The sequence below is a fragment of the Primulina huaijiensis genome, chromosome 12 (assembly GCF_012295235.1).
Source record: "Primulina huaijiensis isolate GDHJ02 chromosome 12, ASM1229523v2, whole genome shotgun sequence".
NCBI lineage: Eukaryota > Viridiplantae > Streptophyta > Magnoliopsida > Lamiales > Gesneriaceae > Primulina > Primulina huaijiensis.
This window is the reverse complement of record NC_133317.1, coordinates 2,192,027-2,207,381: the sequence shown is the minus strand read 5'-3', so window position 1 is coordinate 2,207,381 and position 15,355 is coordinate 2,192,027. Positions and strand designations below refer to the sequence as shown.

The 15,355-nt window shown below is 29.6% G+C and overlaps 1 protein-coding gene across 2 annotated transcripts; it reads left to right on the top strand.

Annotated features, from left to right (window-relative positions):
• The first annotated feature begins 8,014 nt into the window (after window positions 1–8,014).
• LOC140989886 (GATA transcription factor 8-like) lies at window positions 8,015–11,060 on the top strand. 2 transcript variants are annotated; one of them, XM_073459393.1, is made up of 4 exons: window positions 8,015–8,486; window positions 8,853–8,912; window positions 9,270–9,525; window positions 10,010–11,060. In XM_073459393.1, the coding sequence occupies exons 3-4, from the start codon at window positions 9,295–9,297 to the stop codon at window positions 10,685–10,687; spliced, it is 909 nt and encodes a 302-aa protein (XP_073315494.1). In that variant the 5' UTR covers window positions 8,015–8,486; window positions 8,853–8,912; window positions 9,270–9,294; the 3' UTR covers window positions 10,688–11,060. The 2 variants fall into 2 exon arrangements, with proteins under 2 accessions (XP_073315494.1, XP_073315493.1); XM_073459392.1 differs by lacking the exon at window positions 8,853–8,912 and having other exon boundaries at window positions 8,018–8,486.
• Window positions 11,061–15,355: the final 4,295 nt, after the last annotated feature.

Here is a 15,355-nt window from a genome sequence, read left to right as displayed (position 1 = left end):
GTGAAGTTTGTTAAGCTTTCGATATCACTCGTTTTGTTACATTTATTTAATTCATTTATGAGTAGTAAATTGAGCGGTGCCCATGCTTGACCTAGCGAGAGGTTTATCTGCCCCGTGATTGCAGGTAGATTTTAGACCTACAAAGTTAGTGGTGTTCGATTAAGTTTTTTATTACTTTTAATTAATGACTCAGAAGTTTATATTAAACAATTTATTTTTTGAAAAAAATAGATGAGATCATGAATATGTAGAAATATAGTTGTAATATACGTTAAACAAATGTTGAAATTAATGGGGAAAATATAGAGAAAGCAACGAAATATATTAATATTGACTTTTATTTGATAAAAAAAACAAAATTTTAAAGAAATGTGAGCAAACCAGCTCGGTCATTGTAGACCGGGACTAATTTATTGGGGGGATAGGTTAATATATATATAGAGTAAATAACACTTAAAGTTTGAATTTTTTAAAAGTATAATTTTAAACTTTTTTGTATTTAAAATAAACCGACATTTCTCTTGTGGGAACCTTTATTTTATAGACGTATAAACTTGGTGAATTATTCGAGTTCCGTGGGTGAGGTATGCACGCGACTTACAACCAAGAAAAGAGTTGTATAAACTAATTTGTGGTGAATATACAATGATATTCATCTTGCAAGTATATGAAAATATTATATAATTGAACTTTCAAGCATTTTTCATACATGGACATTTTTCATTTTAATAGATGACGATTATTTATACTTCCACGTAAGTATATAAAATATAAACAATTGATTATGTAGTAAAATATATAATTTTTGTAGTTCGAACATATATATTTGTTACAATTGAATCTTGAATCTAATATTTTATTGGAAGTATAATATCTTAATGCAGATCTTGATATGATGGTGTAGATTGTATCTCATTTGGTAACTCACAACTAATGGATCACATCTCGTGATCGGAGTTAATTTGGTGAGTTCATTTTCAATCAGACGATCTAGATCGCATGTCTTCTGGATGAACACATCCCATTGGTTGCAACCCTAGATCTCATTAGATCTCAACTGTCCATCTAAATCCAATGGTCCAAATTTGATCTCCTCGATTTAGATCAAGCTAGTTCATTCGATCTCATCCAATGCTCGAAGTGCAAAGCATGCCATCAATGAGTCTTTTGCTCGGGCACGGGAGGACTTGGGTTCGGTTGGTGTGTTGCATCTCCCTCACCCTCGGTTGAATCAGTACGACTTGATTTTACCGTAATAACAGTCCAACAAACATAATAGTATGGAAGGAAGAAATAAAAGTCTCAAACTTCTCATGTGGGATAAGTCTCATTCCGCCTCCTACACATGTTAATTGCGCTTCATTGTCTAACTTTAGTAAATAATTTCTCATTTACAACAAATTGATTCTGAGCAAATTAACATTTCAAGATTATCTACTTGAAATATAGATTCTAATTTCAAGTCAATGATGGATTTCATCGGAATTATCATCCTTGATTAATTTTGGTAGCTTAATGGGCCTTAAACCTATTTTCTCCAACATTTTTTTTCATTTCTTAATACAATGGACGGGTAAACAGGTAATTATTTTATTTTAAAAAAATTATATATATCATTTTTCCACCATTCAACAATCAGAGTAAACTTTTTTTTTTCTCAATTAAAAAATGATTTAACTTATGGATTTATGTATGTGTTTATTAAAAAAAAAACAGAAATATTAAGCATGCAAAACAAAAATAAAATACAAATATTTTTCAAGGGATTCCATTAATCAGACACTCTTTTTAATTTTATTTTTTTTATTTTTACTCGGGAGAGAAAATAAATCGATACAATTAAGTTTCTAATTAGAAACTTAATTATATCAAATTTAATCAATAAACTAGAAATGATATTAATTAATCACTCTTTTACACGTATGTTTTGAATACATTTTTGTATATCTTGAATAACAATGATATATTAATAATCGTTTGGTTAATGGTATGAGACAAATGGTACGGAGATAAACAATATTTTTTAATAATGAAAATGATAATTAATATAATTTTTGATTTGATTGATTAATTTGATTAAATTTGAGATAATGTGTTATTATAGTTTTGTCTTTTTGAAAATATTAATAAAATATTTATAATATTATTTATTAAATGTGATATTATAATTTCAATTCAATGATTTGATTGATGATTTGATTGATGTGAGATAAATGATTGGTAGATATATAAACAATATGATATAGATAAATAGCATGATGTACCAAATATGAGATTAAATTTGATAAAAATTGGATAAAATATGAATAAATAATATAACGAATTAAATTTTACTATGGTATATTGTTAACTAAATTATCTGAACAGACAAAATCAAAGTAATTAATAGAATGTTAGGCTCAGATCCCCAACTCCATATCATGTGACCCTGTCAGAAGATAAGTGAAAACCGAAAATAAAAATAATCATTCAAAAAATAAAATTAAAGAGAGATATATATACTTCATATCTACTCTATTGTACAAACGAAAGTAGTACATACGTTGTATGTATATGTATAGAATATATATTATTTGAAATAGAAAATTATTTATGTAAATTTTAATTTTATTGTATTTTTATATTAGTTTTTAAAATTATTTGATCAACATTAAACAAAAAATTAAAAAAATTGTTTATTTTATTTTATCAAATAAGATACACACATGCTTCTTCCACTGGTATATATAACATCACCGTCGGATGTGGGTCCCGTTGCAGATCATGATCTTACCACGTGTCTTCATCTAACGACAAGATCACACCGACGCACTTATCGTGCCATGTGGGACCCTTGCCGCAGTATGTACCGCCGCAATCAATGTCATCTCAGATGGGGTATGAATGAGTTCAAGTGATGCTGGTGTGATGGAAGGGTATTTTTGTCTTAAAAACGTTTTCTTGAGGTTATATCTGTCTTCACATTAAGCAGCATCTCGATAAATATATTTTAATTTGGAAATAATTATTTAATTTAATTCAAATTTTCAGAAACCCCATATATGATACAAGTCATAAATAATGTGAACTCTCTATATAAAACGAGTTAATTCTACTCTTAATTATATTAATAAGTAATATTTTTGATATGAATGATCCAAATAAGTTATCAGTATCAGAAACTTGATTCGTGATGTCGTCTAACAAAAATTTTTCGTTTGGTTTAATAATCTAATTTCCAAAAGGTTGCATCCTTTTATTTTCTATTCAACTTTCGACCGGCATAGATGTTTTTGTTGCTACTCAAATCCTTGGTTTTCTTTTCGATTGTGTTTGCTCATTTAGGAGTTCCTAAATCTTCAAATTTTTAACTAAGTTGTGTGTCAATAATAGTTAAAAATAACTGTTTATGATGCATACATACGTTACACATGTATAAATCCAGTGGGCACTTAAAGATATATATTTGAATTGGGAATTATTTAATAATGAATTTGTAATTTAAATTCATTAGAAGTATAATTATATATGAGCAAATTAACAATTAAGTTAACTCAAAATTCATCCAAACAATTAAATAAATTTTTGTCTATCACACACTTGCACTTGTGACTCCACCAACAAGCAAGCAATTATGTCTCACCGCTTTTTATTATATATATAAAAAAAAATACAATTTTTACAATTAAAAATGAAATCCGTGTCAAATAAAATAAACCATCAAGGGTAGAAAATGTTTCGAGTACCATGCATCATGAAAACATCCAGCTTCTGGTCCGTGGAGCAATAATTGGAATATGCGAAATTCTTGACATTAGAGATGAGTTGATTGGAAGACTTGGCTCTGAGGAAGCTGCTTCATTGTGCTTATAGAAATGGTTTGGTAATAAGGAGGGTATCGCTCATGCGTATCAGTTCTTCGTTGGAACGACAGGAAATTGGCCTTGGAAACCTCTACTGTCTAGGACATTCATACTACCCAAGCATCGGTTCATACTTTGGTTATTTGCACACCGTAAACTCAGGACTCGAGACAGACTAGAATTTATCAATGATCGGAGATGTGTCTTGTGCAAACTTAAAGATGAAACTATTGATCATTTGTTCTTCGATTGCAGTGTTACAAATCCCATTTGGAAGAGTGTTCGTCATTGGCTTGATATGAAGAAAATAATGAGATCTCCGACGGCTATATTGCGAGCTTTCAGAAGGCAGTATAGAGGTACCTCGATGTTGACAAGAATGAGAATAACAGCACTGGCTGCAACAGTGTACCATGTTTGGAATATGCGAAATAGAGTAATGTTTGACCAAGAAAAATTCAGATGTCAAGATATCGTCATGAAGATTAAGATTCACACGTATCGGTCCATTCCTGAAGCAATTGAAGTAGCAAACGAGTACGCGTGATTATTGTGGCATTTGATTTGTATTTTCGTATTCTGATGTTTCTTGGTTTTTGATTTTCTTTGGGGATGTCCAATGTATTTGTAACATTAACTTTTTTCCCATTTTAATGAAATCAGTTTCATTTAAAAAAAAAAATAATTGGAAGTACTTGGGATGGAATAAATACTTTAAACTCTATTCTTTTTTATCATATAAATTAGGAAATTCATTATAAATATTAATTAACAAACAAATTTCTAATTTTATCCTTGTTTAATGAGTATTTATATAAACGATTTGTTATATTTCTTGTTTTAAATAGCACAAAAACTCTTGTGAGACGGTCTCACGGATCAATTTCGTGGGTCGAATATCTTGTTTGGGTCATCCATGAAAAAATATTACTTTTTATGCTAAGAGTATTACTTTTTATTGTGAATATGGGTAGGGTTGACCCGTCTAACAGATAAAGATTCGTGTGATTGTCTCACAAGATAACTACTCCTTAAATAATTAGTCAATCATTAAGATCACAAATTAAATATGGGTATATCAGGAAAATAATATAAAGAATGTTAAAAAATTTTGGATACGTGCTTATATATTTGAGACATATAAAAAAACGACATATATTTGGGATGAGGTAGTATATATTTATGAAACATTTTACCCCAAATCAAATAGATCCTAAAGATTTTAAAAATAGAATACATATGCGTATTTTTATTTTACGATTTTTTTTAAAAATAATTATTAATTTATCGTCAAAACATGCATTATACACATATAGTGGAAATTTATTATAAACAATAAAAGTTTGACGATCTAACTCATTGCAAATAAATAACGTTTTCTTCAAAATCGTTGTCCAATGTAACACTGAAAACGTGCTTAAGCATGTTGTGTAGTCAGCTGAATATACGAGTGGAGCTCGTGGGGTTCGAATTAAGAACTGTATTAGAATACATAGCACATGATGTGCTAATTAATAATTAATTTGGAACGATTATTTCTTTGAATAAATCCATGAAAATAAGTTCAACATAAAGAAATCTCACATAGTCACGCAGTTCCGTTTTGACAAGTATTTATAATTTTTTTTTACAAAAATCTTATAAAATGTTTTAAAAGTTGTTTTAAAAACAAATTTGTGTTTAGACCACTATTCTATATAAAAAAAACGTTTTTATAGTTAAAAAAAATCATATGTTTTGATTTCCACTATTGTCTTCGTGTCTAAAAATATCAAAAAACACAGCTCAGTGGTTTTTTAAAAAACTATAATGTTTAAAAATATTTTTAAAAATGTTATATAAAAATCTTATTCAAACACATTTTCGCTTATAAAACAATAATAAAAACGTTTTTAAAATATTTTTCTAAATAAACCCGTAATCACTTTAAGATTTTATTGGTATTTCTTCACTCGACTAAAATTATTCGACGTTTTTAAATTAAGCTAGTATGAATAACATAAAATGTTATATTTGTGTAGTGTATAAAATTAAACTACCACATCACTAGATCTTTATAAGAAAATACTTTCACATTAACCCGTTTCTTTTTTTGGGTCTTCAAATTTTTATTTTTTGGCATCTATTTTTTATTATTTTTATTATTATTATTATTATTATTATTATTATTATTATTATTATTATTATTTATGTCTACCGACACATGAGTTATGGTTTGTTAGTTACCAATCGGTTTTCAATTAATTGGAATCGAGGCAGTGACAGCACAATCAATCAATTGGAAAGGGTTTAGGTTTTTTTTTTTTTTTTTATGGTTTGTTTATTTATTTCCATTCAAAACTATATATATTATTATTTCCAAAATATTCAACGATTCACATTCCCCAGTAGTAACATGCATTCACGTTGCTTCCAATTATTGAAATTATTTATTAGCTCGAAATTTTAGTGTCGACTCGGTTGATTTCGGAATCAAGGGTACATACGTCAATTATCCACTGCGTTTTTGATTTAGAACCCTCAACCGATGAAGAATAAAGACCATGAGTAATGCTGGATGTTCATCGATATTTGTCAATCAATTTGTACAACACAAAAAATTTTATACAAAAATTCAATTTATCAAAATCTCACTATATATTGAATACAAAATCTCGCGATATAACAGTAAAATCTTGCGATATAATGATTGTACATATCGTTGCAACGATATATTTGTTGTACATTTAGCATTATTCAAAAACAATTGGGGCACACATGTTTCTTTTATTTCGTATATTTGAAGGATCCATTTCATTTGCAAAATGTTAAGATATAGAACAATTTTTGAGAGTTGTGTATATGAACTTGAACAATTTTATTTCTTTGAATCAGATTTTAAGGTTGAGTGCTGATTTTAATAGGACTCAGCTTCTCGTTAGGTAAAAAAATGAAAAAAAGTTTGATAAGATCTTTTGCTTTTCAATTTTTTTAAAAAAAATTGTTTGAGTGAAGAAATATAATGATATGGGCCAATAAAAGGAGAAGGTTGCAAGTCTTGGAAGCAAAAAATAAATAATCACCCACTGATGCCATTCAATATTATTTATTTACTAAAATTTTGTGGGGTTTCTTCATAATTAGATCCTCTTTTCAAGCAAAACGCGAAGGAAAAAAAATCAATAAAATCAAAAAAGAACCCCACAAATTTTAATATATAAAAAATAATTAACATATATTTTCTCAACAACCTTGATAATCATTATGCACCAAGCCTTAATTGTCCATTTTCAGTTAGTTAATTTATTGTCAAATTCACTTTTCTTTCCCCCAAAAAGTTGAAGTCTTTTGGAAGGAATTTATTTATAAGAGTACAACCCAAGTTAGTAAAATAAAATATATAAATGAAATCAGGAACTTATCCGGATAAAAACAATTCCTAGTCGTATTATTGCTTAAATTTTTTTAAGCGATTTTTTATAATTAGATCTCGAACTCTAAATCTTAGATTTTTTAAAAATGCCTAGAGTAAAGGGACAGTTTGCTTCAAAATGTAATTGAAGCATATACATTTACAAAATGTCTGAAGAGCAGGCTTTGCAGCTGCGAAGTCACTTTACTCCAATTTATTTACATCAAGAATGCTTTTTTGTTTTGTTTTTCGATTCTGTTCTAAAACAAAAAAACTCAGTAACTTATATAAGATTGTTTCACGAATAAATTTTGTGAGATGAATCTCTAATCCGATACAATGCATGAATTTTTTGTGTATCAAATCGACGCATCTCATATATATATATATACCAAAAAGATGCTTGCAAAACTTTCTGTTGGAGGAGATAATAAGAAAAAGTAATTATATATTCAAATATTTTTCGTTTAAACTATCAAAATTCGATTTATTTGATTTTTCTAACAAAGTCAAACGTGAGTGCATTTCTAATCTACAATACACGCTTGTCATTTCCCTATGTATTCAAACGCGGATACTAATCAAAGCCCCCCTACATGCCTCCTCGCATGTACATACATGTCTGTACGCGTATTCATTCAAGCTGTAAAAAGACAAAAAAAGGAGGTGAAAAAAGAAAGAAATCCAAAAGGATATATTAATTTTTTCTTTAGTTTTAAAAGTTAGAGCGGTGGGGGTGGGGGAATTGAAGAAGACTTAAACATCACGACAGGGAATGTGAGGGGCTGTGCGTAAAAGACAGCTTGCAATGGAGCAAGAAACTTCACCTACCATAGTTTTTTTTTTTTTTTCATTTATTTTTAGCCTCTCCTCCTCTCAGCACTCCTTCCTCTCAAACAATAAAAGCCCCCATTTTCAGTTTCAAAGTTTCCACTATGTTTCTCTCTTTTCTTTCTCTGTACACGTGAGATTCCCTCTCTCACATCTAGATACGTTAAACAGACAGCTCCTATAACTATTGTTTTCAGCTACTAGTGGTAGTAGTGTGGGAATGGAGGAATAATAGAACAGGGATTTGGGTTCCTTTTTTTCTTGTCCTTACTGTGTTTCAGAGTTTCGTGTTTCTTATTTCAGACTGGCCCTTGTATTTCTGTCTTGGAAGTTGTTCCGTTGAAAAAGTTTTCTGCTCATTTCTTGGTTGGCCATTGCTCTGTAAGACTTTCGGGCGGGAGTTTTGTGGGGTTCTAGCACAGGTTCGGCCCTGCATTTACTCTACTTTTTCTATTTCGTTGCGGTAAAAAAGTTGGTTCTCTCAGTTTCACACTTCAAATTTCAAGCTAATTATTTGAACTCTAGTTGGTTCTTCATGAGCAAAATGTTGGGTTTTCGTCCATTTTTCTAGCATGTGGGCTGTTCTTGGTGAAAGAAGGTTGGAAAAATGGCAAAAGTGTGGATCTTTCCTTTCGTGTTCTCCCAGAACTCCAAAAAAAAATAAATTGGACTTTCTTTGTTCTACAGTTTATATTCGAAAATTTGATTCTGTAGTCTATATTTCTTATCAAATGAGCAAAAAAGATAGATTTCTACAAGATTTTAAATGGCCAAACCTTTTCTTGCAGAATAATTAGTCCAGTGGAAACTTTAGTTTCAAAAATTTTTGTACCCCTTCAAACTTCAAGGTTTGTGCTTTAAATATGCAGTTTGGCCTTAACAATATGTACTCAGCGTCGTGCTGTCTAATATGGGCTTATATTACTTTAAATTTGCTGTGTCCCGTGACTCAAAATTTAACATTTCAAAACATTGTACTTTGATGAAGATGACCTTTTTTTTCACTTGTTTCATAATATTTGTACATAATTTACACAAGAATTTTAGGATCTCAGTCGCGTTGAGTTCTTATGAACGAGATCCAGCAACCGCTTTTACATAAACATTTATTCTTTTTCTAACGTCTCGTATTCTTGTTTTAACTATGTCCTGAAGTGTGTTCCTTTTCTTCTCTTCTAACCAACATTCTTGGTTTTGTTTTTCAGAAAACTTTTGCCAGAGAAGAGATTAATGGAGTCGAATTTCATGGATGAGATTGACTGCGGGAACTTCTTTGATCAAATTGATGACTTGATCGAGTTTCCTCCTGAGAACGAGTGTGTCGGTGGTAATTTAGTTGGTTCCGCTGAATGTAAGGATTTTCCGAGCATGTGGAACGATGCTTTTCCGGAGACGGATGTCCTCTTCTCTGGTCGCCAGGGCACCGCTGCATCTGATATCTCTGCTGAGCTCTTTGTGCCGGTTAGTATGCACTTGTTTATGTATTCGGTTCGAGCTTTGATGGATCTTGAATTGCTGTTCCTCATTTGGTTTCGAAGTTTGGAGATATTTGTTCTCATCTGTTGGTTTGAAAAGAAAAATCTGCATTCAATTTGAAATTCAATTTTACAGTTGATATTAGGTGGTCCACTCTATCTACAAGATAACTGGAAATTCAATGCAACTTTGTCTTTATGGGGAATATTTATACAGTAATATTTGAATTTGGAAATGTTGGGGAAGCAGCCAACCCGTGTAAAACTTTTATCTCCCGCCTTGTCGAGTCGCTTTCCTTCACAACTATTCTTATGCTCGAAGAGTTTTTTATATGCAGATGAAATTGTTTTCCGTTGGTCTTACCGTGGATATAACACCATGTGTTGAAGATTTGTGCTTTTGTTGCAGCCGACAATTATCTTGAATCTCGTCGTGTTCTAATATTTCTCTGTTTTTTCTTCTCTTCCAGTACGAGGATATCGTCCAGCTTGAATGGAAGTCAACATTTGTCCAGGATTCATTTTCCGGTGGAGGGATGACCGGCGGAAAAGAAAACCCGATCATCATCAAGGAGATGACATACAACCAATACCAATCATCAAGTCCAGTTTCAGTTTTGGAGAGCAGCAGCAGCAGCAGTTCTAGCTCACGTGGGAAGACTTTGCCTCTCTGCCCCAATCACCAGGCCACGCAACGTGCGAGAACCAAGCGCCCTCGACCCAAGTCTTTTAATCCAAGGGCTGTGATTCAACCACTTGTCCCTCCACCCGGATTCTCTTCCGAACCTGAATTCTTTGCTGAGTCGCTGCAGGTGAAGAAAACCAAGAAAATCAAATTCTCCATGCCTGCTAATCCAATGGAAGCAGCCCCAAACCCGCCACCCCAATCAATCAGAAAATGTTTGCACTGCGAGATAACCAAGACTCCTCAATGGAGAGCTGGTCCTATGGGCCCCAAAACACTATGCAATGCATGTGGTGTTCGCCACAAGTCTGGCCGATTGTTCCCTGAGTACCGTCCAGCTGCAAGTCCAACCTTTGTCCCGTCTCTTCACTCGAACTCTCACAAGAAAGTTGTTGAGATGAGAAGCAAAGCTGATCCAATAAGTGCAGCCACGACGGCGCCAGCCTCTGTTAAACCCGAGTAGAACGGACCTGTCGAAGTCACTCCCTGCAAATTGTGGGTCCGCCGTTCTTGATGCGCGTTTCATGAAGTCCTTTGTACAGCAATGTAATGGGGAGTGATAGGAGCCAAATTTGACCATTATTTAGTTCTAGTAGAAAGGAGTCTAGGTACGAAGTTTACTAATAGTTCAAAGAATACTAGGGACTAAAACTGCAATTTACTCATGTTTAAGTTTTAGTTCTCCGAGTCGGGTCGATCATTTTTCTTATAAATGGTTATTCTTTTTGCAGTTGATATTTGTTTTAGGAAGTCTAAGTAATGAGTACGAGTTGTAATTTTTTTTCTCTGCATATTCTTTCTTTGGTTTGATGCAATGCAAATGTTTCCTTGATGCATTTGGGAAGTGGAATGTTGTGCACTAAGAAAAACGTTGTTTGATTGAGACATATTTTAAGGGTTAGAAAGAAAAATATCGATTCCATTCCTACAATGGATCTAAAATTTTTGTGTAAGAGGGATAGAATTCGATCTCTCATGTATAACATATTCCACATCGAGCCAACGGGACGCCAATTCTAACTGGACTAGCCCATCATAGCATATATGTTTGTTTGTGAGAGGTTGGGTGACGGCTGGCCACTCCACAAAATTTCCAAAGCAAGTTTACCGTCTTATGTTTTTGAGTAGGTTTTTTGTGGACTTTTTCACCATTTACAACAATTTTCTTAACGATTTAATAAAATAACGTAAAAAAAAAAATTTAACAAATTAAGGTGTCAAGAGGCGTGACTTTCTATTATTTTTTTTTAAAAAAAAGAAAGGCAGGCGTGACTTGCCTTTAATTATTTTTATTAAAATATTGCAAGTCACGCCTCATTAATTTTTTTTAAAAAAAAGGAAAGGCAAGTCACGCCTCTTCACGCCTGAAGAGGCGTGACTTGCCTTTAATTTTTTTTTTTAAAAAAAGCATGGCGTGAATACGCAGAATGAGCACATGTTAAAAGTTGTGATACATTAACTTTGACCCGCAACACAACACATGTTAAAAGCTGTCACACCATATTTTTAATAATTTCGAATTTATTATAATATTATAAATTTTCTTCTATAAATTGAACACTTATTCTCTCCTTTCATTCACTCGTTTCATATTTTTCATTCACTCTTCTCATTTTTTCATCGGTAAGTTTTTGTATATGTTTCAATTTATTTTTTTACCTTTTGCATATTTTTCAATAGATGAAGACTCAGCACATGTTTTTTTTTTGTTTTTGCAGGTTCTTTTTATTTGGACAACTTATATTAAAGTATGTATACTTACATAAATTATTATAATTTTTTTTTTTAAAAAAAGGCGTGACTTCCTTTTAAAAACATATAATAATATGAATTTTAAAAAAATGGAAGTCACGCCTAATTGGTAGGCGTGACTTCCAAAAATAATAATTTTTTAAAAAAAGGGAAGTCACGCCTACCAATTAGGCGTGACTTCATTTTCTGTGATTAAAAAAATTTAAAAAAAATTAAATTTAATTTTTTTTAAAAAAAATATATTTATATCATCGATCGATACAATGTGGTCACAAGCTGCAAATTTATTTGTTCATAATTGGATGGTAGTGAATAAATTTAAAACCATATGTTTTATCTGTTTTAGAAGCACACGTGACTTGATTATTTTTTTTTTAAAAAAATAATTTGTGATGTTATTAAAGAACCAGAGTAAAAAAAATGAGTTGTAGTTTTATTAATTATTGACATATGTTTGTTTGGATTTTTTTAAAATTTTACAAAAAACGTTAAAAAAATTTTAATTGTAATTCGTATGTTAGAGTGATATGATTTTTAAATTATTTTTTAAAAAATAGATTATTTTTAATTATTGATATATGTTTGATTATAACCCTTCAGCAGCGGAAGTACCAGCTTCATTATGAAATCCCATCGAATCGAACCCTTCAGTTATACATGGAATGTATGATTCAGGAACCTCAACATCTACATTATGCTCAATGAAATCCTTTTCAATATACAATTCAATACACCGTATTTCGTTAATAGAATCCAGCATAAACTGTAAATCGTTGTCATCATTGATGTCAAGATGCACTTCTACGCAATGTGACTTATCCATGTTGGAATATTTTGTTGACAATTTTAAATTAAATTTTGAACTTTCAATATTTGTCAACGATATACTATTTCTTTCAACTCATGCAAATTAATAGATCTTGGTATTCGTGTTGTCCTCAATGCAGTGGTACTATATTTTACGGTGTGATGTCCTATAATAACATTACCACCTACGAATAAAAGCACCGGCACACTGTCCATTCCTATAAAAAAAATCAATAGGTCACACAAAATAAAAAGGTAATAATAAATTTTATAAAATTTCAATTGAATAACAAAATGTGAAATATAACAAAATAATACACTATAAAAATTAATTTACATATGCTTTCATTTTTATTAAGAATAATTATAATAATAATGATGATAATGCTTATTTTGTTTTACTGAACAACTACTATCAATAATATTATTATTTTTTATTTAGTAAGTAAGTAATAATAAAAATAATTATGATAATAAATTTCATACTGCATAGGAAAAAAAATTAATAGTAAAATCATTTATATGTATATTTTTTTAATAAAGTTTTTAGAAATAATAAATTTTATTTTAGTTATGTAAAATAATAATAGGTCCTACTAAATACAAATTAAGTTAATAATAAAATCATACTACTTATTTTTATTTAATAAATTAATAAAAAAATTTATAATAATAGATTTTATGTTATTTGTGTAAAATAAATCAAGCGTAATATTTTTTTTATAACATACCTAAATAAAACAAAAACCATAAGAATTACAATTGTAAGTGTTATTTTTATTATAAAATAAAAAATCGTATTTCTTATTTATATCTTACAAGTTAATTATAATAAAATAATATTTTAATAATAGTAAGTTTTCACAAATACGCACGTGGAATAAAATAATAATTAAATAAATTAATTATACAACTGATTTTATGTTTAATAAATTAAGAACAAAAATACAATATTTATACTAATAAATTTTATATTACTTGTGTAAAATAAAATTGTAATACTTAATTTTTTATATGCTACCTTTATAAAACAACATCAATAATAATTATAAATAAAAATATTATTATTATTTTCAAAAAAAAAGTTGATTATTATTCTAAAATACAAAAAATATATTTCTTAGTTGTATCTTATAAGTCAATAATATTATAAATAATACTTTTTATAATATAAATTTTTGATACTACGCATGTCAAATAAAATAATAACATATGAAATTAATTGTAATATTTATTTACATTTAAGTAATTAAAAACAATATTAACCGTATTTATAATAAAAACATTTATATTATTGGTGTAAAATAAATAAATCGTTACACTAATTTTTTTTATATACTACCTGTATAAAACAACAACAATAAGTATTTTTATTATCATTTGCATAATATAAATTAATAAAAATAACTAATAATACATAGAAACATAATTAAACATTTTAATCATAAACTCAAAACGTAAGAAGATGACAAATTCATAATTTATATTCGAATAATCAAGTAAATTAATTTAAATCAACGCATACCTCAAATAGAAGTTCAAAATCAAAATTTTATCTGCAAATATATAATTACAAATAAATAAATTAACGATTTTAATCAAACATTAAACCACAAACTTAATTTAATACATACAGACCTCATGTGCTGCAATTACTTGATCAAAATCGAACGAAAATCTACAGGAATGAACAATAAAGATGCATTTAAATGCAGAGAAACGAAAAATGATAGAAGCACAAGAATAATACATTTGCACCGAGGGCAAACATATATAAGCAAATTTTCATCAGATAAAAAACACAACATGTTAATACTTATCAGTGATACATCACATCACTTTATCACGCAAATTTTAATTCAAATTTTTTTTATCGTCTTCTTTGTAAAAGAAAAAAAAGATGTATACATTATTGAGTATATGGGTTGTCAGTATTTCACATGCCACGGTTCTTTGCCGCAAACGTCCAACAATTATTTTAAAAAAATTCAATAAGTCACGCCTATTTACTAGGCGTGACATATTTTAAAAAAATTAAAGTTAAGCAAGTCACGCCATTGGAGATGGCGTGACTTGCTTTTTTAAAAAAAATTAATTTTGCAAGTCACGCCATTGGAGATGGCGTTACTTGCTTTTTTTTAAAAAAAAAAAAAAAAAAAAAGTCACGCCATCTCCAATGGAGTGACACATTAATTTATTAAAATTTTTTTTTTACCTTATTTTATTAATCTTTTATCATATATGCTGTAAACAATTAAAAAGCCCGTTTTTTGTGAGGTGGTCTCACAAATCTTTATATGTGAGACGGGTCAATCCTACCGATATTCACAATAAAAAGTAATACTCTTAGCATAAAATGTAATATTTTGTTATGGATGACCCAAATAAGAGATTCGTCTCACAAAATACAACCCGTGAAACCGTCTCACACAAGTTTTTGCATATGTTTTTCTCTTTTTATGGAATATGAGTGGCTAAATGTATTTTTTTTCATAAAAATTGTTGTTCCGTTTAATAAATATTTTTAAAAAATTTATCATTAACGTTTTGAAATTTTTTTTAAAAAAAAGTG

What these genes read in the sequence shown, in the direction of transcription:
- LOC140989886 (XM_073459393.1), top strand. Translation starts at nt 9,295, where the DNA reads ATGGAGTCGAATTTCATGGATGAGATTGACTGCGGGAACTTCTTTGAT. An exon ending in CTGCTGAGCTCTTTGTGCCG is followed by an intron (nt 9,526 to 10,009) that starts GTTAGTATGCAC and finishes CTTCTCTTCCAG; the next exon opens with TACGAGGATATCGTCCAGCT.